At 43.5% G+C, this 26,313-nt stretch overlaps 1 protein-coding gene across 6 annotated transcripts in view; it reads left to right on the forward strand.

The window, feature by feature from the left end:
• The window catches only part of LOC143274983 (helicase domino-like), a 95,032-nt gene that overhangs the window by 37,932 nt on the left and 30,787 nt on the right, over positions 1-26,313 (forward strand). For all 6 annotated transcript variants that reach the window (XM_076579011.1, XM_076579016.1, XM_076579013.1 and 3 more), the window contains 20 exons: positions 1,799-1,935; positions 2,270-2,380; positions 2,851-3,102; positions 5,152-5,288; positions 5,555-5,741; positions 6,238-6,438; positions 6,835-7,044; positions 8,098-8,287; positions 8,764-8,883; positions 9,344-9,469; positions 10,062-10,459; positions 15,247-15,563; positions 16,171-16,373; positions 16,866-17,035; positions 20,194-20,390; positions 23,326-23,440; positions 24,033-24,227; positions 24,725-24,907; positions 25,318-25,401; positions 25,802-25,930. In XM_076579011.1, the coding sequence (XP_076435126.1) occupies positions 1,799-1,935; positions 2,270-2,380; positions 2,851-3,102; positions 5,152-5,288; positions 5,555-5,741; positions 6,238-6,438; positions 6,835-7,044; positions 8,098-8,287; positions 8,764-8,883; positions 9,344-9,469; positions 10,062-10,459; positions 15,247-15,563; positions 16,171-16,373; positions 16,866-17,035; positions 20,194-20,390; positions 23,326-23,440; positions 24,033-24,227; positions 24,725-24,907; positions 25,318-25,401; positions 25,802-25,930 (3,662 nt within the window). The remainder of the gene's footprint in view (positions 1-1,798; positions 1,936-2,269; positions 2,381-2,850; positions 3,103-5,151; positions 5,289-5,554; positions 5,742-6,237; positions 6,439-6,834; positions 7,045-8,097; positions 8,288-8,763; positions 8,884-9,343; positions 9,470-10,061; positions 10,460-15,246; positions 15,564-16,170; positions 16,374-16,865; positions 17,036-20,193; positions 20,391-23,325; positions 23,441-24,032; positions 24,228-24,724; positions 24,908-25,317; positions 25,402-25,801; positions 25,931-26,313) is intronic.

A 26,313-nucleotide genomic window follows, 5' to 3' on the forward strand; every position in this document is an offset into this window, starting at 1 on the left:
CGTTTACTTTTTTTAATGCACAGGCAGCTGTTTTCATTTTGAAAAACACATAACATTTATTACTCTTGGCCAAATCAAACATAGCAAAATGACTGTTTTTGCTGTATGGAACCGTGGCCATACAGAAATGCCTTGGTTGATAGGGCTGATGTCTGATTGTAGATGTCAGCTTTGAGAAACTTTGGAACATTGTCATGCCAGTAAAACAGCTGTGCTGTTGAGATTTCACTCTTCCAAAAAAAAAAAAAAAAAAAAAAAAATTGATTTTTTTTTTATAATGTTTGTGCAGATTTTGGCTTATGAATAAGTGAATTGTCATGTTTCTAAGTTAAAAGTTTAGAAGAGTAAATGTGCACATTCTGTTCAAGGAAATGCAGACGGTTTTTTGTGTGTTTTATTTTTTTGCATCGGTACACGTAAGATTATCTCCACCACCCTTGCAGCCTCATTAACCCCTAATATTAGTCTTTAATACAGGTCACCTATGTGTACATTACATGTAACATTTGTGATTCTTTGCCAAATCAAACATGGCAAATTCACCATTTTTGTTGCATGGAACCATGGCCATAAATCAGTGCCTTTGTTGATAGGGCTGTCTGTTGGTAGATGTCAGCTTTGAGAAACCTTGGAACATTTTTTTTTTTTTTTAATTTTAAAAAAAGGGGGGTGGGGGGTAGAATCCTTGGAAATGTTTTGTTATTGTAGTTGTCTTAAAGAAATAATGCTAAAAACATGATAAAGACTTGTGAAGAATTGTCAAGTGGAAGCTTCCAATTCTTTATATGTGCCATTAATCTGTTATGTGTTGTTCATGACCAAATCAAGTGTAGCAAGATGTCTACTTTTGCTGTATGGAACTATGGCCATAGTGCAGTGCCTTGGTTGACCATTCCTTATGATGTATCAATGCAGTAGCCAATTTATCAGGTGTGATGACAGTTGTTTGTTATTTTACTGTTATCTCCTTTGGATAAGTCCGTAGTAGAGACATTGGAATGCCTAAACTTATTCCTGGCAAATTACACTAAATCCAGGAATGGCATCAGTGGAATGAGTCTTCTCTTATATCAGTTTTAATGTCTTGAGCAGAATTTGTAATGACAAAAGCTTTTCAGATCTTTGTTGTCTCTTCAGTAGTATGTGTTTAGAATGCCTTAACAGAAAGGGAATTTTGACAAGTATTATGCTTCTAGTATTGATTTAGTGCATTACAGATCATCAGATTCAAACACAAATGTCCAAATTTGATAGACAGAGCTTTGGCTAAATCAAACACAGCAGAAAATCCAATTTTTGCTGCATGGAACCGTGGCCATAGAACAGTTCCTTGGTTGATAGAACTGGTTACCTTTATGGATGTCAGTTTTGAGAATCCTTGGAACAAGAGAATCAAATAACCAAACATCATTTGTTGAGATGTCTTCAGTAGGGACAATGGTGATGATTCTGTGTTTTGTGTCATTAACTAAGTCAGGATCTTGCCTCATGGTTCATACTCATGTCCTGTCTGCCTCAGTGTTTTTACCCTTTTGCATATGACTAAGATTGCAGTGAAAGTGCAGGTGGATGATTTTATTGATGATAGTCCATTTGTGTTTGCTGATGTGTGGTTAATGATATGCTGCTTATATAGCACCTATCCTCAGAGACCAAGCAGTTTACAAACGTGTGAGTCATTTGCACAACTGGCTGCCTACCTGGGTAGAGCCAACTGACAGTTACCATTGGGTACTCATTCATTTCCTGCATCATTCAAGCTGTTGTGCAGTGGTTGATTGTATGTGTGTTTGTACAGGTACCTGGGGCCCTCACCTGATTGTGGTTCCTACCAGTGTGATGCTGAACTGGGAGATGGAGCTGAAGAAGTGGTGCCCTTCCTTCAAAATCCTTACTTACTATGGAAATCAGAAGGAGCGCAAGTTGAAACGACAGGTATTACCTTGGTCTCTTAGTCTCTACTCTCTTCGTACCTTTTGATCATGGTGACACAACTGTGTGTCACAGCGTGAAAGATCATGATCCCAAGCTAATTTTGGTTATGTCACGTTTTAAGTGAAGGCTCCCAAGCTAATTTTGGTGATGTCCTGTTTTAAGTGAAGGCTCCCAAGCTAATTTTGGTGATGTCCTGTTTTAAGTGTAGGCATGTCTGCTGAAGAGGTTAGTGGCATGCCATCTGGCTTTACAGACATCACAAAGTAAATGCATTTCATCTGTGCTGACCTGAAAATCACTAGCAATATAAAACACTGACTGGTGTGGTTTTCAGGGCTGGACCAAAACCAATGCATTCCATGTCTGCATCACCTCCTACAAACTGGTGGTACAGGACCACCAGGCTTTCCGAAGGAAGAAATGGAAATACCTGATTCTGGATGAGGTAAGAGTTCTTATAAAGCGGTTAAAATGTGTTGGTGCTACCTTGATTATGTCAAGTGTATCTCCCTGAAAATGACAAGTCATTTTAATCGTTTTTGCAACTGAATACTCACAGGTTGCTCTTATGAAACAGATAAAATATATATATATATAGATATATATAGATATTACTTTCACTTTGTGTGTCTCCCTGGAAATGACAATTGTGATTACAACTGATAGCATATTTGGCCAAGTATCCTTTTCAAGTCATGATACAGTATCTAGTGTCAACTTATCATAGGAGGTGGGGTTTTTTGTTTGATTGGTTGGTGGTGTTTTTTGTTGTTGTTTTTTTTGTTTTTTTGAAGATGTCAAAAAAGATGAGTGAGATAGGGAAGCTGCTGGAGTTGTGTGGTTTTATGTACAGTGTATGCCTGTGGGTTACGAGAGAATTGTACTGTCTGTAACCATGACTGATGCATGTTTCAGGCCCAGAATATCAAAAATTTCAAATCCCAGCGCTGGCAGATGTTGCTGAACTTCTCAAGCCAGCGTCGCCTGCTGCTGACAGGGACACCACTCCAGAACAGTCTAATGGAGTTGTGGTCCCTGATGCACTTTTTGATGCCCAACGTCTTTCAGTCGCACCGTGATTTCAAAGAATGGTTCTCCAACCCCCTGACAGGCATGATTGAAGGCAGTCAGGAGTACAACGAGAGTCTGATCAAACGTCTGCACAAGGTGAGTGAACTGGGGAGGTCTGAACTCAGGAAGTCCTGCCATCCCACTGTTTACCTGAGATGGGCTGTAGTTTGTCTTGAACCTACAGGAAAGAGACTTCTTGAGATGGTCCCATGTTTTTTACTAAGATGTGGCTTTTGAAAGAGAAGCTGAGGGAACGAATTTGTCCTCCATGTCAGTTCTAGAGGTGCAAGACAGATGAATGACCGGTGGGAAAAATAAAAAATGATGGAATATTTGCATGTATAAAAAAATTTTAACCAGCCGCCGTGGCAAAGTGGTTAGCGTCGCGGACTGACGGCTGGGAGGACGCGGGTTCGAATCCCAGCGGAGGTGGGTTTTTCGGCCCGTGGCCGGCTCCTACCCAGAGTTGAGTGGGCTTAAATGGGGAGACTGGGACCACACAGTTGAGTATCATCCACTTCAAGGATGCGTCTTTGGGTGTGTTGCTCTAATTACCTGACCAACACTGCAAGTGTCTGTATCTCTCGGGCCTGGTTAACACCGGGATATCATTATGACAGGAAGCGTAGAGTACTGCCTTGTCACGCAGTCCCAAGCCAAAATGGACCTCCATAGCAACATCGTCATCATCATCGTCATCCTCCTCCTCCTCATCGTCATCAATATAAAACAAAATAGTCTCAAAGTCTGTGGCCTTTCATGCCCTGCTCTCATGGTGACCTCAGTTTCGATACCCCTCCACTTCCGTGCTTGGGGTGAGTTCTGTCAATGTCGTCAGTGTCGGCAGATTCATGGGGGGCTGTTGTTTGAGGGACGTGGTGGCGGTCTCCACTCTGGGAGAGACGCTCACTCACTCTGGCTCCGCGACTAAGCCATTATTGTCGTTAGTAGGGGGCTTAGTAGGTGGTGTCCTAAGTACGTTAAAACAGAACAGGCACCACTGAACACCACCGAAGTGACTCAGCAGTAGTGCAGGGTCTCCTCTGGTGTGTGGCCTCCAGGCGACCTAACATCGATGGTTCCCTGCGGGCTGCCGACGCTGGAACTGCGACAGACGAACCCGGGTGTGGCCGTGTATGGGGGAATCTAAATGAGCGGCGTGGGAGTAATGCCACTGAAATGGCGCAGATGATGGGGCAGCAAAAAAAAAAAAATTAAAGAAAGATTTTTGGTACTCCGATCCCACACAGTCCCTTTCCTGACTGTTTGGAGTTCAGGCTGTTCCACCTCAATGTGTCAACAAAGATGCATTGGTGCGAAACTGTGGATCCCAGGACCTGAGATAGTCTCCTGTAAAAGCACTATCCCAACCTCACGGGTTTGGCAGTTGCCGGAATTGTTAGCGATGCTCCGCGATGTGGAAGTTATTCCCAAGTATTGTGGTGAGTCTGTAAGTAGAAGAAAGCCAGGAACGGTCGGCAACAACCAAAGAGGGCGGAAGAGCGAGACGCAGTTCACAAAACAAAACATCGAATAAAACGTCACAAACAGATGCGAACGATGTAAGATATATGAATCCCAGGACGAATAAATTCCGGAAAGCTGGAACGAACAACAAACATGCATGAAAATATTATTCCTTTTGCATAAAAGGTTAGCTAAGACAGCGAATTGATAGTGTGATTTATCTGGAAAATGGCGGCCATTGAGAATAATTGTTTACCTCCTGCCGGAAATGGCATTTCATTGGCTAGCAGATGGCAGTCTAATGGCAAGATGTATCACTGAGTTGCCGCAAACAACTACGCACTAGTGGGTCATGGAAAAGTATGTGTAGTGAAATAGTTTCAGCCGAGAAGAGCAAACAGATAGGCCTGGTTTGCATCAATTTGACATGGTAAGTATATTTAACCAAACTGGGAGTATAATACAAACTCCTCATTTTGGTAAGAAAACATGGCAATGTTTATGGACTTAACAACTGGAAAATACATCACAATCAAAAGTCAAAAAGGTTTACAGTTCTTGGACACGTATCCTTGAACCTTTGCACATTTCCACTCTTGAACACTGGTGTACACACATGCACGCATACTTCTGCACATGTTCCCACCTCTGTTAATGTTTTTCATGCGGTCATTCCAGGTACTGCGTCCATTCTTGCTGAGGCGTTTGAAGAACGAGGTGGAAAAACAAATGCCACAGAAGTACGAACATGTGGTCATGTGTCGGTTGTCCAAACGTCAACGGTTTCTCTACGATGATTTCATGTCACAAGCAAAGTAAGTTGGCTCTTGTTTTCATAGACACTCTTAGTAAGTTTCAGAGTTTGCCATGTAATTTGATTGTGTTAAGCAGTAGTTAAGCTTACAATTTTTGCATTTAAGTACCTCATCCCTGATACAGATACAGATTTTTGCCATGTGCTGCAGATTGATGTAACAGTACGCATTTCAGAACTGAGGCTGATGATTTCCAAAGTGATTTTATTTTGTTGCTGATTGTTCTCTCACACGGTAGGTGAAACTGGAGCGGTATGTTGTTTCAGAACAAAGGAGACCCTGGCATCTGGTCATTACATGAGTGTGATCAACATCCTGATGCAGCTGCGCAAGGTGTGCAACCACCCCAACCTGTTTGACCCCCGCCCTGTAGTGTCTCCTCTCATCATGCAGGGCCTCACCTTCAGCACCGCCTCCATCGTCACCACTGCTCTTCACAAAGATCCTCTGGAGGTAGGAGGCTGGGGTTTGCAAGGTCGTATTTCCTGGCCCCTGTCCTAGGTTCAGGCATCTGCCATCTCTTTTTTTCTTTGTCTACAGATGTTGTGTAATGTTTGGGTCTGAGAGGAGTGCATGCTTTGATGCCTTCTTGAAATTAAAAGCTGTAAAGGGATTCAGTTTTAACTGTTAATTTTATGATGATCTAGATTACGCACTTTCAGGTGACGTGTTACTTTATTTCATCACCAGATTCTTGTGTTTGACTGTCAAGAGATGGTTTTTTGTTGGGGGTTTTTGTGTGCTATTTGTTAAATATACACAAATAAGTTCATAGATTTAGAATTCTATTATATACATTGCTGTTTATTCTTCATGCCCCAACAGGGGTCAATGAAAGGATTACATGGAAGTAATTTTTAGATTTACACTCACACTCACTCACACTCACTCACTCTAATTGTGTTGTCAACACCATGCTGGTGACAGTGGCTTGTGTTGTGTGCTGCAGGAAGTGGACATGCAGACTCTGTTCCCCAACCTGGCAGAGATGGAGCGAGACCTGCCAGCCTTTGTGGCTCACCGTGTCAAGCAGCTGAAGACTGCCCCGGGCCTGATAGAGGAGGTGGACTACCACCCTGACCCGCCTCCACCACTCCCCAAGGGACGGTTGAAAACTGGCACTTTCCCACTGTCGTCCGCTCTTCTGCAGGTGGGGTTGGAGTGGCTCCCCTTTGTACTGACATGACTGGAAACCAGACAGAAGTTAGGAGGGTGATGATGGTTTGTTTGTTTTTCTGTGGGTTGTGGAAACAAACCAGTGTGTGACATGAGAGAAGCTCCAATCTTCTGGGTTGCAAAGCTCTCCAGTTCGGATAAATGAAGCGCTGAAAAATTAGGACCTGATCATTTTGCTGTCAGCTCGCAGGCATCATCACCATTGCATGTCTTGAGATCAAGTAGAATGTTGAGCTTGTGATTTGTAGATTCAGAAAACTAAAAGTACTGTGATAAAATGTGCGAAGTTTGTTGAATATTGGAGGTTTTTGGAATTGTGTGATGGCGATGGGTTTAGTTTATAAAGCTGTGTTTGTGGTTGTTGTTCCAGACGTCAGCCCGAGCATCTTCCCCTGTGACTGCGGGGCGAGCAGGGTCCCCAGTGGAGGTGGTGAAAGCTGCTGTCAGCCGGAGTGCCACCCCACCTGTCCCCACTGTCTCTGCCTCTGTCAGCAGTCAGTCTGCTGTGCAGTCCACGCCGGCAGGGTCAGCCACCTCTGCTGCTGCTTTGTCTTCTGGTGCTGTAGCAACCATCTCTCAGGTTGGTTGTCTTGATTATGCCATGCTCAGAACTCACTGTTTTCATTACACTACACATATGATAGATAAATCACTACATTGCATATGCATACTTTAAGAAAAATTGAAGGACCATATCTTAGAAGCAGGTTTGTTTTCATAAAATGTTAGAAATCAAGAGATGATTCCACGTTAATTCTTTGTGTTTATGAGCCCAGGTGAGCTCTTGTCTTCTTCATATTTCATTACAGTTTTTGTGTCTAACTGTGGTTTTAGCTGCAGTTTAGGTGTCATCAAAAGTCATTCCATAAGTACTGAAACTTAGTGTACAAACGGGGACTGCAGTATTGAAAAGTAGAGTTTGCAAATGGTGAGCTGCGTTGAAAAGTAGACAAAGCGCAAGTTATTTCGTTGATCAACGAGAGTGATTCTGATTGACTGATGAGGATTACAGCAGTGGAGGTGATTGGACAAGTTTACCTCTGTTCTCCTTTGATGAGGTTTTAGAATTGCACTCGGTCACTGTAACCAGTGCAGGAGTAATGCATGGCATGTAAATTTTTTTACGATTTTAACTGTTACTCTTTCTGAGAAACTAAAGGGTCAAGCATTACATGAATAATTCCTGTATAAATGCAGCACATTTGCAGAAAGCATCGTTTTGTAATTCAGAGGAATGCTTGTAGTTGCATCATGGGAAACCGATGATAGGAGAAACGTAAGCTTGCAGTACATCACACTACAGTGTATATGGTTTTTGCCAGCGTTGTCGCCAGCTCCTGTTGTACAAAGGATGTAGATCTCATTCAGTGTTCTGCCCAATGATTAATAGAGATCATGTTACTTCATCCTGGATCATTCCCCACTGTCACCCATCCCCTACCCCCTTTCTACTAGACAGCAGTGGAATTATGACCTGGCAGAATCTATCAGCGCTGAATCAGCCTTGTAATAGAACAGCCAACCTGATAGTCATTGTTATTATAGTTATTTGGCCTGAATTAATCAGTGAGAATGTGTGCAGGAGCGTATACTCGCTGCCAAAGCACACGACCACAATTACCTTGCCTTGCAGGTGAGACCCAGCAGTGGGCAGACATTGCTGCTGACAAGTGCAGCCCGCAGTGGATCCAGCTCGGCCCTGGTGCTGACCACCTCACCTTCCATGGCCATCGCCACGGCAGCCAGTGCACCCACCACCCCCACTGTGTCCTCCACCCTCACATCCACGCTACAGGCCAAGGTCCTACCTCAGCCCTCCTCAGGTATGATCACTTTTTTTTTCTTCTTCTTTTTTTTGTCAGGTTAATGGGTCTTTCTCAAGTGACAAGTGTAAAAGTTATGTTCGAGTGGACTGGACTTGGTCATCAGTGGGTGAGAAGACTTTCTCTGACACATGACAATGAATAAAGAATTGTCCCACTGTCATGATAATCTGCTCAAGTTGACCTGTTTTAGCCCATCTCATTACTGTGTGGCAACAGTCCCTCAGTTATGTGCCTGAAAAGCCAGGTTCAACAGTCGCACAAATGACTTTGTTTGATTTGTGAAGTGTGATAAAGGGCAGTGAAATTTATTGACTATCAGCAGTGTGGTTAAGTATTCTTACACCGATGTTTGTGTTGAGAGGAGTTTATGCATGCATCCTGTACCTTATCAGCACAGAGTTGAGTGAAAGAAATTAACAGAATTGTGATGAGATAAGTGAGTTCTGACAGAAGCTGTGGTGGTGATGTTGCAGGGAGCTCGTCCAGCGGCAGCACTGCAGTGTTGTCCACACAGCCCATCACAGTGCAGATCCAGCAGACCAACCAGGGCACACGCCTCATGATCCCCACTGGACAGCTCTCACAGCTCCCAGGTACCTGTGCTCCCCTCCTCACCTCTCATCCCGTGTCCTGTTGGCTTGATGGGCCATGTACTGTTTATGTCGACAGACTGAAGCCAGAGTGAGGTCTTACTGAGCATTCTCTGGCTTATGTTCCAGCAGCCTCTTGGTGTTTCCTGGTCACTTTTCCTATATGGTGTGACATGATAATTTCCAGTTCAAGTGGTTTTAATGCCCACCATTACTATATTACATGCAAGATTTGATGTTTTATCCCTTTTTTTTTTTTTAATGGTTACTGCATGAGTTAGTTGCCGTCAGTGGCTGGAACAGTATTGGGTGACTGCAGAAAGCATGTTGTGTAACGGATGAAGTGGTAGCTGATAGCAAGTTAGGTTGTGTGGAATAGAGGTGGTAACAAAGCAAGGTACATGTGTGGGATGGATTGAAGAGGTGGTCAAACCTGAACTGTGTGATGTGGTGGTGTGTGCAGCCAACCTTTTCCAGATTGTGCAGACATCATCAGGTCAACACCTGGTAGCTACCTCCACCCCCACCTCCTCTTTCAGTGCCCAGGTATCGGCTGTCCTGCCCGTCACCTCTGCAGCCTCCAACACAGGTACAGCACTCAGTTCAAGTCACGCTGGCTCTTGCTCTGACCATATGTGCACATGCTTTGGAACAGGGGTTTAGTATTTCTTCCTCTTAAAAGATGCTGTCAGTGTAACTACTGTGTTATCCAAACAGGATTTCAACTCGAAACAGTTCTTGAATAAGGAACTGACAGCAGATTTGTGTTATCAAATACTTCAGTTATGAACTTGGAATAGCATGCATTACATGCATATGCATTTTGTTAGCCAGACATGTTTATTAACTTGATATTTGTACATAATGTTCAAATAGAATTGATACGATCTGCACAGACTTTTAAATCTTGTGTCCTCAGTCACAAACATGGATTTGGTACATATACATGCTTACGCTCTCTCTATTGTTCCTGGATTATTTCATTCATTGTATTTTTCATTCCTGCTGTTACAGTGAACACATTTTCAGTTTCTAATATCTTGCCATTTCTGGACAACATCAACCACAACGAGGAAGTTGGGATCAAGATATGGAAACAGCACAAAAACCGTTAATTGTATGTCAGACTAAAGCAGCACTTGCAGTTTGTCAGATACTAACATAATTGCTCTGTTGTGCAGTGAATGGTCCCTCAACACTGACCACTGTGGCGGCCACAAGTGGCCAAGGTTTGGTGACCACGGCAGTCAGCCAGCTGAAGACACTCACAGCTTTGGCCACCACCGCCTCTACCACTGTGTTGTCAGCAGTGGCTCCAGCCTCCTCCTCCACCTCTTCCTCAGCACCCCCAACCTGCTCTGTTGCCTCTAGTGTGACAGTGTCATCGGCCAGCAGTAAGCCAGTGATGCGTGTGTCCCCCATGGTGGCCTCCACATCCTCTGGAACTGTCACTGTCATCTCCACTACTACCACCACCACCACCTCCACCAGCAGTGCTCTGCCCGCATCTGTGGTCAGCAGTGTTGTGTCCACCCTCAAGTCTGTGATGTCACCAAAGAAGAGATCAGAACTGTTCTCCGTAAGTCACCGTCTGCCCACTTCCTCATGTGTTTGTTATCTGCATGCTTATGTGATGCGGAATATTTACTGATAACGAAGCTGCCGATATACATAATCACGTTGACTGAAATTGTGCTTTAATTACACATACTTAACCGTGACCCACTAGTGCAGACTCCAGCAGGGGTCTGACATTCCTGTCCTGTGCAAACTACTATCCACCTATGCAGAGAAAACGAAAGTAGCTACGGCCGATAACCTCCCCTTTGCCCCCCTGACTAGTACCCTCTTTTTCCGGCAGCCATTATGACATGTTCCTGTGCTTTTCATACGGCTAAGTTTTTTTGGTTTTTTTGTATTTTCTGTCTGTCTATCGATTCTCTGGCGTTCTTTTTTTTGTCAAATTTTGTCTTCAACCATGTCATAATTATATGGTTCAATTTGGAGATCTGGCTAAAATTAATTTGATTCGTTGACACTCAGGGCCCTCTATTTCTGGCCCTCTCAACAATGCCTCCTCCACTTCCTTCGCTCCCACCAGTTGACTCAGACCTGCACCTTCGCCAGCGACTTCTAGGGGTGCGTTACCCCATACTCAGGTCAGTGGTGCCATTGATGCTATTCATATCAATTCGCGAACGAACTCAACGCGATCCGCGTTTCTCGGCCCTGCCACTCAGCAGGACGCCCGAGTCAATCTCCTCTATCACTTTTCCCATGCCAACAATGGAATGTGCCATAATCCCTTTGGGGAAAACAAAACCATACACTGGCTTTGGATCCGCATGCTAAGACTGGGCCATATGTGCGATTCGTCCATGGCGGCAGCCGTGACATCGGCTCACGCGCACCCCACACGGCATGCCTCTTCTGTCTAGGATCCTATGGCAACCGAGGCACTTAGGGATGCCCTCCCCAGGTGTAGGGAGGAAGGTGGACCACTAGGGAAACGCTCGCTCATGCGCGTGTACCCTCCCTCCCCTTGTCCCAAGCGTCCGATCCAAGGGAGACAACTCCTGCTTTGGCACCCTTGCCAGTGACCGCTGCAGTTACTTTCTTTTACCGGCACAGCCCCTTGCCTACAGTGCGGGTGCGTGCACGGTCCCCTCAAGCTTTGCGGTGATGACCCCATCTGCCACACCCGGTTGCTGCTGTTTCCCATCCACTAAGGGCGTCTCAGCAAGCTGCTCAACCAAACAACCAGCAACCTATTGTTACCTTGCTGCAGCAATTATACACTGGTGCCACAACTAGCGCCTGCTCCGCCCCTTGCCCACAGAGCAGATGCGTGCACGGCCCATTGAACTTCGGCAGTGCTGGTTTCTTCTGCCCCGCTGTATATCTCCACTGTTACCCAGACTAATATCGGCTTCTATTTTGTTTGATTTTTTATCAACATCAACAACAAGAAAAAGAAATATATATATATATAATTTTTTTTTTTGGTGTATATATATATATATATATATACATATACCAAAAAAAAATTATATATATATATATCTATATGAGATATCTTGCTACATTTATAAGCATTTCTATTTACACTTACAGATGTATACTTATCCCTCGGTATACACGTGTGCGCTTACGGGATAGGTTCATACGACTTTCATATTAACATGTACAATTCTGTTTCTATCTCTATTCATTGACATCTATTCATTGAGATTCCCTACATAGCAATATAGGCACACTTGCATTTGCATCATTCTGTTCACAATGCCCAGAACTCTCTGCGTCTATATACTGGCACTTTATTCATATGTGTATGTACATCTCTTATATATAGGTGCATACACAGATTCCTTTCCATTACTATGCACACTTACCCATCTACTTGGTATATCTGTGCACACTACACGTATACTTATACAGCCGCTTATTTCTTGCGTCTCAATCTTTTGTCATTGGCATATTCCTGACATCACTTGAGTTGATGGAAGTTTATAATCCCTTTGCACATATATGTATTCATTTTCATAAATTCATCCCTCCCTTGCATTTGGAAGACGACTGCACTTGCAGACAAAACTGCCTCATTCACGCCTGAATGTATGCTCCTTCACATATTAGTAGTGGCTGGTCCTTGGGGACCCACACACACTCCCTCCCCACCCACAGGGCTAAGAATGCCCTCTCTTGGTGCAAGGAGGGACAAGGCAACCCAACTCATTTGCCTACAGCTATCACCCACAGGGCTAGAGATGCCCTAACTTGGTACAAGGAGGGATGAGGCAGTCCAACTTAGAGGTGCCACTCCGGACACACATGCCCTTCATTCCTTCCAAGTTGTAAGGCATCCCTTCTTCCCCCCCTTGCCTACAACAACCTTTGGTTTGCACCACTGTGGCTGTGATAACAACTCCACACGGGCCCTACATCCTAGCCAGCCCTCTCATGAAGGGTGTCTATCTTTGCCTTCCAAGTTATAGCGGGCCCAAAAAACTGCCACTGGGCAAGAGACAATCACCCTAAGTCCATCTCTTCCACTTCTGTCTGGTAGCAGAAGGCCTGGGTAATAATTGTTTCCCTCTACACTCGGGAGAAAGGCATATTGACGAGGACAGTTGCATCACACAAAGCACAACAAAGCGTTCATTAGCCACAGGGGTGTACCTTTCTGCCCACTCGTACCAGCACGGCAGATGCCACATTCAAGCACATCAGTTCGCCCCATCACCTTGCTTGAACAGAGATCCAGTATCGATGTCTCAAACAATAGGCGTTCACTTCGGAAGCAAGCACCATGTCTTTCAGACACATGGTGGCACCACAAGACCCCGTCAACTCCTTCCGGCTTCCTTACATTTCAACATAACCTGCATGGTGGACACCTTCATCCCTCAAGCACACAGCAGCTGTTTCCTGATTTACCCATGCTGATTGGTGTCCTCCTAGGACCAGTATATGATAATCAATTGTGTACGACAATGACCATCAGAACAGCAGAGGAGGCAGCTGCTGTCCCGACTATTTGGGCTGGAATTCGATTATACAATTTATAGTAGAGAGAGTTTTGCCCAAGTTGCATCCCCAGTCCCTTGATCAAGAGGGCCTTAGGACTCACCATTGGAACGGATCCCAAAGGCTAGTTAGTCCCAAGGCTACAGCACTAAGTCACAGTGCAATTTGACTTCTAGTCTGAGAGACATAGTCCTTCATGAAAGACTAAGCTGCAAATGATTTCCCTTTGCAATTAAGAAACCACTGATAATGCAGCTCTCACTTTGCTGTTGGCCATACTGAAAATGTATGTGATATCAGTGATATGATGTAAATGGCCAGTACAACACTTCTAGAGCCACTTTTTCCCTGACCCCACCCCGCCCCATCCCAGACTTAGTGCGCACCATACACAGCCAGAGGCCTGTCATGGATCTGGTGACCTTTTTCATTAAAGAACCTTCAGCAAAACTTTTCCCATGGAAACCCTCTTCCATTAGGAATTCCACCACAGAATGAGACTCAGTGACCTGCGGGCACATGAAGTGCACTCCTACAGCCTGATCCAACCCAGCCATTGACTGCCGACAACAGGTTGCTCCAACATGCCACACTCAGGTAGAAAAGCCACCAAGCCTTCCATATGCCCCTTCGTGATGGTAACTACCTGGGCAGTTACACAGCCCTGTCCCAGAGACACCAGGGACCTCAAGTCTCTTGTTGCCAGATGTCTGCCATTCTGTGCATAGGCGACATACCAGTGCTGTCATTTTTTGGCAGTGACAAAAAAGTGGCAGAGGAAGAGCCCATCGCCTGTCAGCTCGCATGGAGGAGCTCTACAGATCTGGCTGTCACGCCTAAGGCAAGCCCAACATGGTGGCCTACCTCTGTCTCATGCCACAGTTTCCTTCAAATACATATATCACTTCCACTATTGGCCCACAACCGATGTGGAATCATCAGATCAAACCACATGTGCACCTCCTTGCATTGACGCTCAACCGCGCTCAAGTGAGACAACCCTATAGGGTACGTGTTTCCTTCCCTTCCTTTGATTCGAAGGGCTCTCAGTAAAGTGTGGATTCAACACACTGACCCGATTTTCTTTGCGCTACATTTATCAGCACAGCTGTGGTCCACAGACCTCTCCCACAATACAGCTGCGGACCTCAGTCTTCTTTGCCCGCACCAATATCCTTGGGTGACACAGTACACTCTACCTTCATCGAATTCTACTTGAGGGACGTCTATCGCTTCAGGGATGATGGCTCAAGAGGCGTTGCCTCTGCAGTGGTCACACAACAGGCCATCGCAGCGCACTGGCGATAGAACAGACGAGCCCTCCACCTTGTCGTGCCATTCTGCACTTGTGGGTCACGGTTAAGTATGTGTAATTAAAAGGAAATTTTCTATCTATAATTACATTTAAGTAACATACTTACTGTGACCCACATTTAAGACCCTCCCGTTCCTCCCCGCTTTGTTCTCCCTGCACACTGCACTGGTTGCGGCGATTTACCGTAAAAAGAGGGCGCTTGTCAGGGGGGCAAAGGGGAGGTTACCTACTTCCGGGAAGTTATCGGCCATAGCTACTTTCTTTTTCTCCGCATAGGCAGATAGTATTTTGCACAGGACAGGAATGTCAGACCCCTGCCGGAGTCTGCACTAGTGGGTCATGGTAAGTATGTTACTTAAACGTAATTTTAGATAGAAAATTTCCTTTTTGTGAAAATGCTATGTGTTGAAAATACAAAGGATTACTGAATGATTCTTTTGCCATTTAGTTTCCAGTTCGCTTTCATCAATGCCCAAAGCATGAGACAGTATGTTTAAACATTACCTTTTGTTTTTGTTGTGCAGGAGATTGTATATGAGAGGAGGAAACGGAGGCGGAGAGAAAAGCTCAAGCGGTTGGCTCGCGTGAACGGTCACCATTGCACTCACACGCCTGTCTACGGCCCTGACCTTGTACAAACATTGACTTTGTCCTCTGACCTGTGCAGCCAGTGTCATAGAGAGAAGCATTGGTTGAGGGCGGGGCATGCCAACTGTCAGTGTGTGCATTCCCACCACAACAGGAACTTGCCCAAGTACTACTGGCATGAAACCTCCCACCTCTCAGACCTGATACGCACTCCTGAACAGTATTTGACTGAGCTCAGGGACGTCTTAGACAGGTGAAACTCCCTTCTTACATGCCCTGCAGTATTGAATTATGTGCCACATGAGTGTTGTTTCAGGATCAAGATACGATGACATGCATGCATGCATGCACACACACACATACACCACACCACACACATACACTCACACTCACACTTTTGTGTGTGGTTGTATGATTAAGATTTTTATGATATACAGGCAAACTATTATATTAAAAATAAATAAATCATCTCTCAAGCCAATTATTTCTAAAAATTACTATTTTCGATTTACAAAAAGGCAAAGTCTGCAAATAATCATCTCCAGTCGGATACTTCAAGAAAAGTAGTTTTAATTACACATACTTAACCGTGACCCAACTAGTGCAGACTCCGGCAGGGGTCTGACATAATTTCCTTTTCTGTGTACAGAATTAGGCAGAGTGCCAAAAAAAAAAAAATTAAACAAAAAAATAAACCAGTGTCTGGTATTTCTCTAAAGTACTATTATCAGGTAAGAAAAATATTTGCTTTGATAAACTACAAATGGATAAAAGTGTTTATCCATGAAACCTTTCTGTGACAGGTGATATAGATGTGAGAGTGTTGTGTATGTTTTACAGACTGGAGTTGTTTGTTGTAGGTTTGCCTTCTGTATTCCGTCTGTGATATCACCGGGTGTTCAGCTTCGGGTAGCCCACCCTGACCCCTCCCTCGTCCTGCAAGAGAGACGATTAGAACTCGACGTGCGTGAGCAGTTGAGGCCCACAGCCACTCGCCTCAACGATCTGCGCATGCGGATGTCCATGCACTTTCCTGAGTTACGCCTCATCCAGTATGATTGTGGTATGTATTTTCTGTTTTTCTTTGACTGTGAATTCTGACTGATTACCGTGTTGAGACTTCAACGTGATAATTATTCAACCTGACCTGGTGTTTAGCAGACCATGTGCTCTTTTCTCGTTTCATTTGTCAGTTATGTTTTCCCCCTTGCCTTCCATTGGGATAGTGCTATGTTACGTGGGGTTTTTTTTGTGTGTGTGTACATTTTGGCTGGCAGGGGCCCACACTGGTTGAATAGCAATTTTTTCTAAATTATTTCTGTGCGCATTTTCACTGTTACCCTTGTGTATAGTTTTCGTGCTGTCTTTTCATCTACTACTGGTGTAACAGTCATGGCAATCCACAGTTATTAACTAAAGGAGATCTATTGTTCTGCTGTTAACAAGTCAACTGAAAAAGCAGGGCACGAAGCCATCCTGTATATATCTTTCCTGCAAAAAGCAGATACAAGCTTGACATGGTTAGATGTTTGTATTCCTGTGTGTTGTGTAACAGGCAAACTACAGACGCTGGATGTGTTGTTGCGTGACCTGAAGAGTGGGGGACATCGTGTGCTGATCTTCACTCAGATGACCAAGATGCTGGACGTGCTGGAAGCTTTCCTCAACTACCACGGCCATCGCTACTTGCGTCTGGATGGCACCACCAAGGTGGAGCAGAGACAGGTGAGGAACTGCACTGTGCCTTGCACTAGATTTGCCTGTGGCTGGCTGCTCGCACTCTCGGTCTCTCTCTCTGTGTGCTGTGTTGCTGTATTTTGGTCTCTTTAGAAGTCCTCAGGACTGTGCCCAGTTCTTAACTTGTCTCTGGCTGTGTCTCTGTCTCTGTCTGTCTGTCTCTCTCTCTCTCTCTCTCTATCTCTATCTCTATCTCTGTGTGTGCTGTGTTGCTGTATTTTGGTCTCTTTAGAAGTCCTCAGGACTGTGCCCTGCTCTTAACTTGTCTCTGGCTGTGTCTCTGTCTCTCTATCTCTGTGTGTGCTGTGTTGCTGTATTTTGGTATGTTTAGAAGTGTTCAGGACTGTGCCCTGCTCTTGTCTCTGGCTGTGTCTCTGGCTGTCTGCTCTCTTCTCTCTACTGTGTTGCTGTCTTTGGGTCTCTTTGGATGTCCTGTCATCACCTTCTCTGGTTCTGAATAGCTCTCCCTGTGTCTGTCCATTGTTTCAGCCAGTACCATGTCTTCCCCAGTGGTTGATGATGAAAGAATGTGCAAGTGTCTGACAGTCTGAGCACAGTGGTCAGTGGTGAACAGGACAGTAGACACATTTCCCAGTGTTCATCTGCTGATGAATCGTGTCATTGTATATGTTTCCTTTTAAGGTGGACCACTGCGTCATTTTTAGCTAATTTTTGTTTCTTAGGAACTACTAAAGATATCTGCATGAAATTTGGTACACATACTCAGGATGTTAATATAGACATCTGTGCTAAGTTTGAAGATTATAAGTCAAACAGATATGAAGATATGATAATTTTATCATAAAAATACACACGGTTATTTGGCCCATTTGCAGCACTGAACACATGCATTACATAATGATTCTCATCATTTCCACAGTTTGTTTTGACATCATTTAGTGCAATGATCACAAAAGCAGATGCCCATTGTCCACAAGCATTGTTCTCTGTCTTGTCAAAAACGCATAAAATTATGCATTCACGTTTGTATGCTTTAGTCACTTGCTATGAAAAAAACTACTAGAGGTAGAGAGTTCTAACTATGTTCATTGCACTCAGCACACATTTTTACATCAGTGTGCCTAATTTTATGATAATATTTTCACTGTATCAATTGTTACACGTGGGCCACTGACGCACCTGCAGCAGAAATTCAACTTTTGAGAAAAACGCCTTCAAAGATTGTGTTGAGAACTCACAAACTGCAACCCATAGTTACACACTAAAAAAAATAATACACAGGAAAATAGCACTTGGCCAATATCACTAAGTGGTGAGAGAGGGTTTTTTTTCAGTTACTTGATTGTTCAAAATGCTCCTGGGGCGTATACTTCTCCCTCATCTGCCCGTCGATGTTCACATTCCTGACGTCTCACAGTTTCAATTTTTTTCCTCTTTTGTTTTGCTCTGTCAGAGGATTTTCTGGTTGCTGTTTTGACCCTGAGCATATCTGATTTCTCTGCAAACATCTCTGCATTGCTCCCAGCCACAAGATCCAGTTCAGCAAGCACATCCAGAAGGGCGGTAGATCCCTTATTGTATGTCATGGTCTGTGTCCCTGGAATCACAGCGCCACAGGAAACACACCTCACCTCCAGACTGCATGCTGACCCCATCCTCTTTGTCTCATCTTCAAATACAGAGACCTGAAAAAAAATCAAATGTGTGAGAATTGAAGGTACAAGAGAAAGAATGAGAGAGAGAGAGAGAAAGAGAGAGAATAAAGAGACTCAGACTGACAGTTTTTTTTACACATACACACACACTGACAGTATGTCAGACTCAGTAAAAATCCACAGAAATATTACTTGGAAAAGTATTTCAATACTTGAGAAAAATAAAAACTGCCTCTGAAAACAAAAATCAAAGAACCTGAAAAAAAGAAAAGAAAAAAGAAGAAGAAGTAAATCAATGGGCTCACAAAAAAAGAAGAGAGGTATTCAGATGGCTTTTTTTCTTTCTTTTTTTTTTTTTTTTTTTTTTTGCTATGAAACAAAACAAAAACTCCTGAAATAAAATAGAATACTATATTATATTTATTAAATATTATATATCTGTAGACTATTATATTATTTTCCACAAACCTTTGATATGCATTTTCCACAATGAACTGACGACACCAAGCAGTCCAATGTTGACACATCAACGATGATGTTCTGTGAGGACTGTGGCTGTCCCGAGCGAAGTTGTACTTCGGGAACTGATGCACTTTTTTTTGACGGTGGTTCTTCGTCTGAACTGGAGTCACTGTCACCCGTACACACATGTTTTCTGGTGAAAACGTCCAATTTTCTCTTCGAACTGAGAAGCGGCGTGCTTTCACTGACGCCGGTCGATGTTGAAGGCACCGCTAAGTCGGTCGCTGTTTCGGCAGACTTTTTTTCAGCTTGTGTTGTAATCTTTCGGTTTCTCTTCTTTTTGCCGAATGCAAAGACAGTCCTAAACTTCTTTCCAGCGTGTCTTGGCATTGTCCGTGACTTTTAGTAGAAAATTTCGATCAAAATCTTAGTCAACTGGTGTGTCGATTGAAACCGTGATGAAAACAGACTCCATCTTGGAAAAAGTCACATGACCGATTGGGCCAATGGGCTATTTTTTTACTCCAACAAGCCAATCAGAAACCTCGACTCAGCCACAACCCCTAAAAAATGCCTCTCGGGTTCCTTCGGATTTGCTCTTCGTGTGTTTCCGTGAGTGGAATTTTCCACAGGAAATGGCAATGAGAAGACAGACCGGTGAATGACCTTCACACTGATACCAAACAAGATGGGGTTTCCAAACCAGATCGCGAGCACCAGGCTGTCCAAATCGATGCAAACTTCCGAGTTTTTTGTCACATTCGCTCAAACTTCACACACACCCAGGTCAGAAAATGATTTTATTTGCAATGAAATCGGTCAAATTGAGCAAAATGGTTGACAGAAATGCAAAGAAGAGACATTGTTTGACCAAATACAAGTATAATCCCAAAACACGTTTTTTAATGATTTTTGGTGAAAAACCTATGCCGTGGTCCACCTTAACTCGTGTGACTTGTTCATCACAGCAGGGGATATGACATTAAAACAGGTGTGAGCATAGCAAGAAGCAGCATGATGTTGTAATTGAACAAGTTCTGTCATCGTCTTTGTCTTTGTTTGGCACAGGCTCTGATGGATCGCTTCAATGCTGACAGACGCATCTTCTGCTTCATCCTATCCACAAGGTCTGGTGGTATCGGGGTCAACTTGACTGGTGCTGACACTGTCGTTTTCTACGACAGTGACTGGAACCCAACAATGGACGCACAGGCTCAGGATCGCTGTCACCGCATTGGGCAGACACGGGATGTCCATATATACCGGTCAGTTTTAGCTCTTGTAAGGCTGGTGCCTGTAACATGCTGTGTGTCCCTGTCAGGTTGATGGCAGTAGTGTGTTGTGTCAAGGGTGTGGTCATCTCTGCACAGCTTTTGAGAGCCTTGTGTTCCTACACTTGACAGACTTACTGAGGTTAGAGACAGTCCACCCAGCACTGTGTGGAGTAATTTGTTCAGGAAGATGGAGAGTTTAGTCTTGATTCCACTGTTACAATGTCTCTCCATGACACCTTGAGGTGAGGTGTCTGATAACAGCTGAGTCACATGATGATACATATGACGGGCGGACTGATTTATCTGATGCTTGTCTGTATCTGATGAAGGAAAAAGAAAAGAATCTTCTGAGTACTTTTTGTTCAGTGTTGTCCACAGTGATCAGGAAGACCAGGATGGCTTTAAACTTGCCATTATTATTGAGTGAGAACCGATGCAGTGTATGCTCTACTGAAGCATCCTCCACATAGGGATCTTTTGCTGTCAATCTGACTTTGGCATTCCTTGATTGGCTGCCTTACTGTTACATTATGTGTATGTATTTGTTGAGATAAATGGATCTCTCTTTTTTTTTCTTTTTAAAATTTTGTCCATGTTCTGCTACTTTTTGAAAGATTGGCTGCAGATTCAGTGGTGCAGAATGAAACATTTCCATGCACTTCAGAGAAACACGTCCTTGAATACTTTGATTCTGTTATGTGGGTACATAATTATGGAATAATTGTTGGTATGTTGGTGCTGTGTATCTTCACATGATGATAAACACGACGGGCGGACTGATCTATGTGATGCTTGTCTTTCTTTTTTATCTGATGAAGAAAGTCTGACTACACTGTTATGCCAACCCTCAAGTCACTGTTTCAGTCATAATTTTCCAAGACCATTTCCATTCACAGTGACGTGACTTTTACTGCTGGAAAATAAAACTGGTTCACACTAAGCCCAGTCATTTGCTGAAAGCAGCTGGTGTGGAATTATGCGCACATCGTCGTGCGCTTTCCCGCCACATATGCCGGTGATAAGTCTTCAAAACTGGCCACCAGGCATCTTCAGCCATCTCCAGCCAGCTTTGTGATATGTTGTAGAGTCCAGGTTCTTCTTTCATTATTTTTATTTTTTTTTGTTTTTGTCTGATGTTGGGACATGAGAAATCCAAGAAGACAAAACAGATTTAATTACACATACTTAACCGTGACCCAACTAGTGCAGACTCCGGCAGGGGTCTGACATTCCTGTCATGTGCAAACTACTACCCGCCTATGCGGAGAAAACGAAAGCAACTACGGCCGATAACCTTCCGGAAGTAGGTAACCTCCCCTTTGTCCCGCTAGCTAGCGCCCTCTTTTTCCGGCAGCCATCATGACTCCTGTTCCTGTGCTCTTCAAACGGCTAAGTTTTTTTAATATTTTCTGCCTGTTTTTAAGAAAAATTCTTAAGAGAAGGACAGGGTGCTGTATGTCTTCACATGATGATAAGCATGACGGGCGGACTGACCAAAATGATGTTTGTCTTTTTTTATCTGATGAAGAAATTAGACAACAAGTCCCTTATTTGTTCTAATTGCTTTGGCTTGAGCTCATTTGACCAAACAGGAAGCTAAACTGTTAGAGTAATGATAAGTTAAAATTTTGTGTGATGTTTGAAAATACTGTTTTGTCTTTTAAAATACTTCCATATGTTAAGATACTTTCTTTTGCTGAGAATATGTTGGAACTTTCTGTTTACACACAGTTCCTTGCACAGTAATCATATGGTTAGTCCAGAAGTGGGTCTATTTTTATCAGGTTGATTATGGGACATCAGAAATTTTACATTTAAAACAGAATTGTCTGATATTGTGATTAAGTAAGTTTTTGTATAGTTCAGGGTGCTGTTTTTCTTCATATGATGATAAACACGACGGGCGGACTGAACGATGTGATGCTTGTCTTTTTTAATCTGATGAAGAAATTAATACCTCAGTCTTAAAAATTAAAACGTCTTAAGTTCTTCAATCTTCTGAGACTTTCCTTTCTCAGTACCTGTTGACTCTACAACCTCGGTTTAAACTGGCTAAAAACTTAGGACCATGAAATGGATATGACAGTGGATGTGGGTTTTTTTTTTTGGGGGGGGGGGGGGGGGGGAACACACTTTGCAGTGGAATAGTTCATGTTGGTGTATTTTACAGTCAGGCAACTTATTATTCCTCTTCTAATATTGGAATATTATAAAGAACAATTGAAACACAAATTTTAGAATGCCTACCAAATGCTGCATATCCCCAGATTCAGAACACATGCAGGTTTCGTTTTGCACATGCAAGAGTATTGGAAATGAAAAATTAGATGTCCAGCACATGGAGTGTCAGACTTGAACTGCTGAGTACAGAAGGGAGGTGGTTTACAAAGTATATGTGTGTATACTCAGATTTGTAGAATGTTTTTACAGCTCTCAGTAATGTTTACCAAATGATTGCTGGCTGTTAGATTGGTGAAGAATGAGAAGTTTTCATATGAGACAAGACAGACTGGTCTCCAAGTGCAAGAAATCAGGAATAATTGTTGGTATGGCTCAGGGTGCTGTTTGTCTTCACATGATGATAAACACGACGGGCGGACTGAAGTATGTGATGCTTGTCTTATGTTATCTGATGAAGAAATTATGACGACAGACCATTCTTTCAAAAAGAACTCATGAGCACACACATGAAATAATCATAGACCATTCTTTCACAAAGGCACACATACGAAAAAAATTATGACCACACACCTTTTTTCTTTTCTTTTTTTTCGAAATGAATCCATGGGTAACATACATGGAGAAACAGTTGATGTAGTTTTCCAGTTTATTAGTTTACATTTTGTTTCTGTGCTTACATGAATGTTGTGAGTATGTGATGCGAAGGATAGTGATGAAAAAGGACCTTGTATTTCTGTGTGTATAGGCTGATCAGTGAAATGACGGTGGAGGAGAACATCCTGAAAAAAGCCAACCAGAAGAGATTGTTGGGAGACCTGGCCATTGAAGGTGGAAACTTCACGACAGCATTCTTCAAAGAGGTGGGTGTTGTGAGCATAGTTAATCTGAATATTACAAGTGTTGCAGAGGAAGGTGAAAATGATGTTTGTGTAGTTGTTTTGTGTGTGTGCGCACTCTTGCACCATCCACACATTTCAACAGCATTACCTGGAGTCTACACTCAACCTCAGTGTCCACATGAAAATATTGGATGTTGGGTTGCTAGGAGGCCACACACTTTGCACTGATGCTGACACCTTGGTGGTGTACATTTACATCTGTTCTGATTGAGCATACGCAGAACATCACTGGTTAAGCACCCTACTGAAGACTATAATTGTCCTCTGCAGAATAGCTAAGAGAAAAAAAAAGGTGACATTTGTTTTGAACAGCGGTCTTCTGGTCACCTTTGACTTTGCATTGCCAAATATGGCATGGCTAAGAGTTGCAGTTGATACTACATTTTTTTCCCACCATCTGTTTATACCGCAAGCGTGCAGAGTGTGCTGTTGTTTGGGGGTAGGGGGAGTTGGAAGTTAAGTACTGTTCATGTGTGGTACCCGCTGGAACACAGATAATTAGAGTGAAGTGACTACTGTACCAGAATGTTGAAGTTCAGTTGATGTGTTGCAGCAAACAATCAAAGACCTGTTTGCCCAGCCATCGGGTCTGAAGTCATTGACGGAGGAGAAGGAGAAGGAAACGGAAGAAAGGAAGGAGGGGCAGGAAGAAAGCATGGAGGTGGAGGAGGTGCCCGCAGTGCCCACCCCCTCCCGAAAGCCAGGTGGCAAAGACAAGGACGCCAGCATTGTGGCTGCCTTTGAACAGGTGAGTGAGTCTCCTATCTGGTCTGGGTCCCACTACACTAATGGGTCAGGGGTCTTTTTATTTTTATTTTTTTATTTTATTTTTTAATAGGGAGTGAAGTTTCGTATCTGGCATGTTGCAAAATAATCAAAATGTTATTTGAATACTGTTTACTGCTCAGCATTTATACTTCAAATTATATACAGTTTCATGTAACGGGACAAATTGTGAATCAGTATGAAGACTTTGTGTGTTCATGACTTCTGGTATATTTCAAAAGAGTATGGTAACCTCACTTTAAGGTGCACATGTCAGTGTTTTGGAATGCAAAGAGAGCTGTCTGAAGCTTACTAAGCACTTTCCATTGTTTTCCAAAAGAGGTAAATGTTGTCTTCATTTCCTCTGTATTCCTTGACATATTAAGTAGATGTCAGCCATTTGGTTTTTCTCTGTTATGTTTTTCTCTTTTCTCTGACATTATTTATTTTTGTTGTGCTTAGCTAACTGGTGGTTTGCAGGCTCTGTGTAAAGCGGAGGATGAAACTGACGCCATAGCAGCCAGTCTGGTGAAGGCAGAGCAGAAAGCAGAGCTGGCAGACTTTGACGAGAGCATTCCATGGGACGAGAAAGAAGCAGAGGCCAGGAAGGAAGAGGATGAAATGTCACGTGCTGAACTGGAGCTGGCCATGTTAGACAAAGAGGTCAGGAGGGCACCTTCATGAACTGGGTCTTTTAAAATGGTTAATATTGTCCGTTTTAAACAGGTCATCTATACTAAGTTTCAGTTTCACCTCCCTGAGGCACAGTGACATGCGCACAATTCCACGCCAGCTGCTTTCAGGCATTTTAATTTATAAACTGTTCTAACCAGCTTTGAAGAGGGTAAAGGCAAAAGTCAGCAGTATAGACAACTTTCTGTGAAGTGCATGACTCCACTCTTGTAACTGTATTTCTCTGTAAAGGCCAGAATGATTTACTGATGAATGTGTGTTCCTTATAAATGATTTCTATATTTGTTGCTGTCTTATAGGGAAGGCAGGAGTTTGTTGTTGTTTGATACTTTATACACATAAATGACAGAGTGTGTACCTTAGATATGTTGCTGTTTCAGCTGACAGGCATTGAACGTTACGCTGTATCCATGATGGAAACCCAGATGGAAGATGAAGTGATGGAAGAACTCAAAATGGCTGAGGTAATGGCACCTAGTGTATTTAGTGTGCATGGCCTACAGAAGATATCTTATATATGCATTGTTTGGAGGTCATTGATGATGGTTGAACATTTTGCTGTAGATTCAGTCTCATCATTACAAATTACATTTTGGAGTTTTCATCTTGTTGACTGATTTGCATCTATGGTCTGAAAATCGTCCAAGCTGCATTTCAGTCTATGAAAAAAATTGAAGCAAAGCAGATAAAATGTACCACTGCTGGGAACTTCAAATTTTCTTCACTGGCAAAATGTTGCTTTGGAATTTTTGTTTTACTTGCCAAAATGTATCTATATGTGGAATAATTGTCATGTGTAGAAATGTGATATTTCCCAGATACCCCTGTGTCGGTAAGTAGTGCCTGTGGTGTGTGCATGTGCAGGAGGACATAGAGAACTCAAAGAAGGACTGGGAGCTGACCCGCCTGAAGGCCCTGAAGGAGGAGGAGGAGAGGAGAGCCAAGATGGAGGAGGACGAGATGCTCTACACCTACCTGCGTGATGATTGCCAGGTGAAGAGACGTTTGACCAAAGCTGGCACTGTCAGAAAGAAGCCAGGGCGACCTCGTCTGCATCCCCCACGCTCTCCCACTCTGTCCACATCAGATGGGGGCTCTGTAGAAACTAAACCCCCTGCTCGTATCAGAAATAGGGTGGCTGTAAAGCCAAAGAAAGTTGGGGGGGTGGGTAGAGGGAGGAAGAAGGAAGGGGACGGGAAGGGAGCAGTGGGTAGGAAGCCGGGTGTAAAGAGCAAGGTGTTGAAAACCAAAGTGTCTGGTGCAGGACCTGTTCAGAAGGTTGCAAAGTCTAAGGTGTCTAATGCAGAATCTGTGAAGAAAGTAACCAAAGCCAAGGTGTCTAATAATAATGCTGAACCAGTTCAGAACGGACCTGT

The sequence above is a fragment of the Babylonia areolata genome, chromosome 29, assembly GCF_041734735.1.
Source record: "Babylonia areolata isolate BAREFJ2019XMU chromosome 29, ASM4173473v1, whole genome shotgun sequence".
NCBI lineage: Eukaryota > Metazoa > Mollusca > Gastropoda > Neogastropoda > Buccinidae > Babylonia > Babylonia areolata.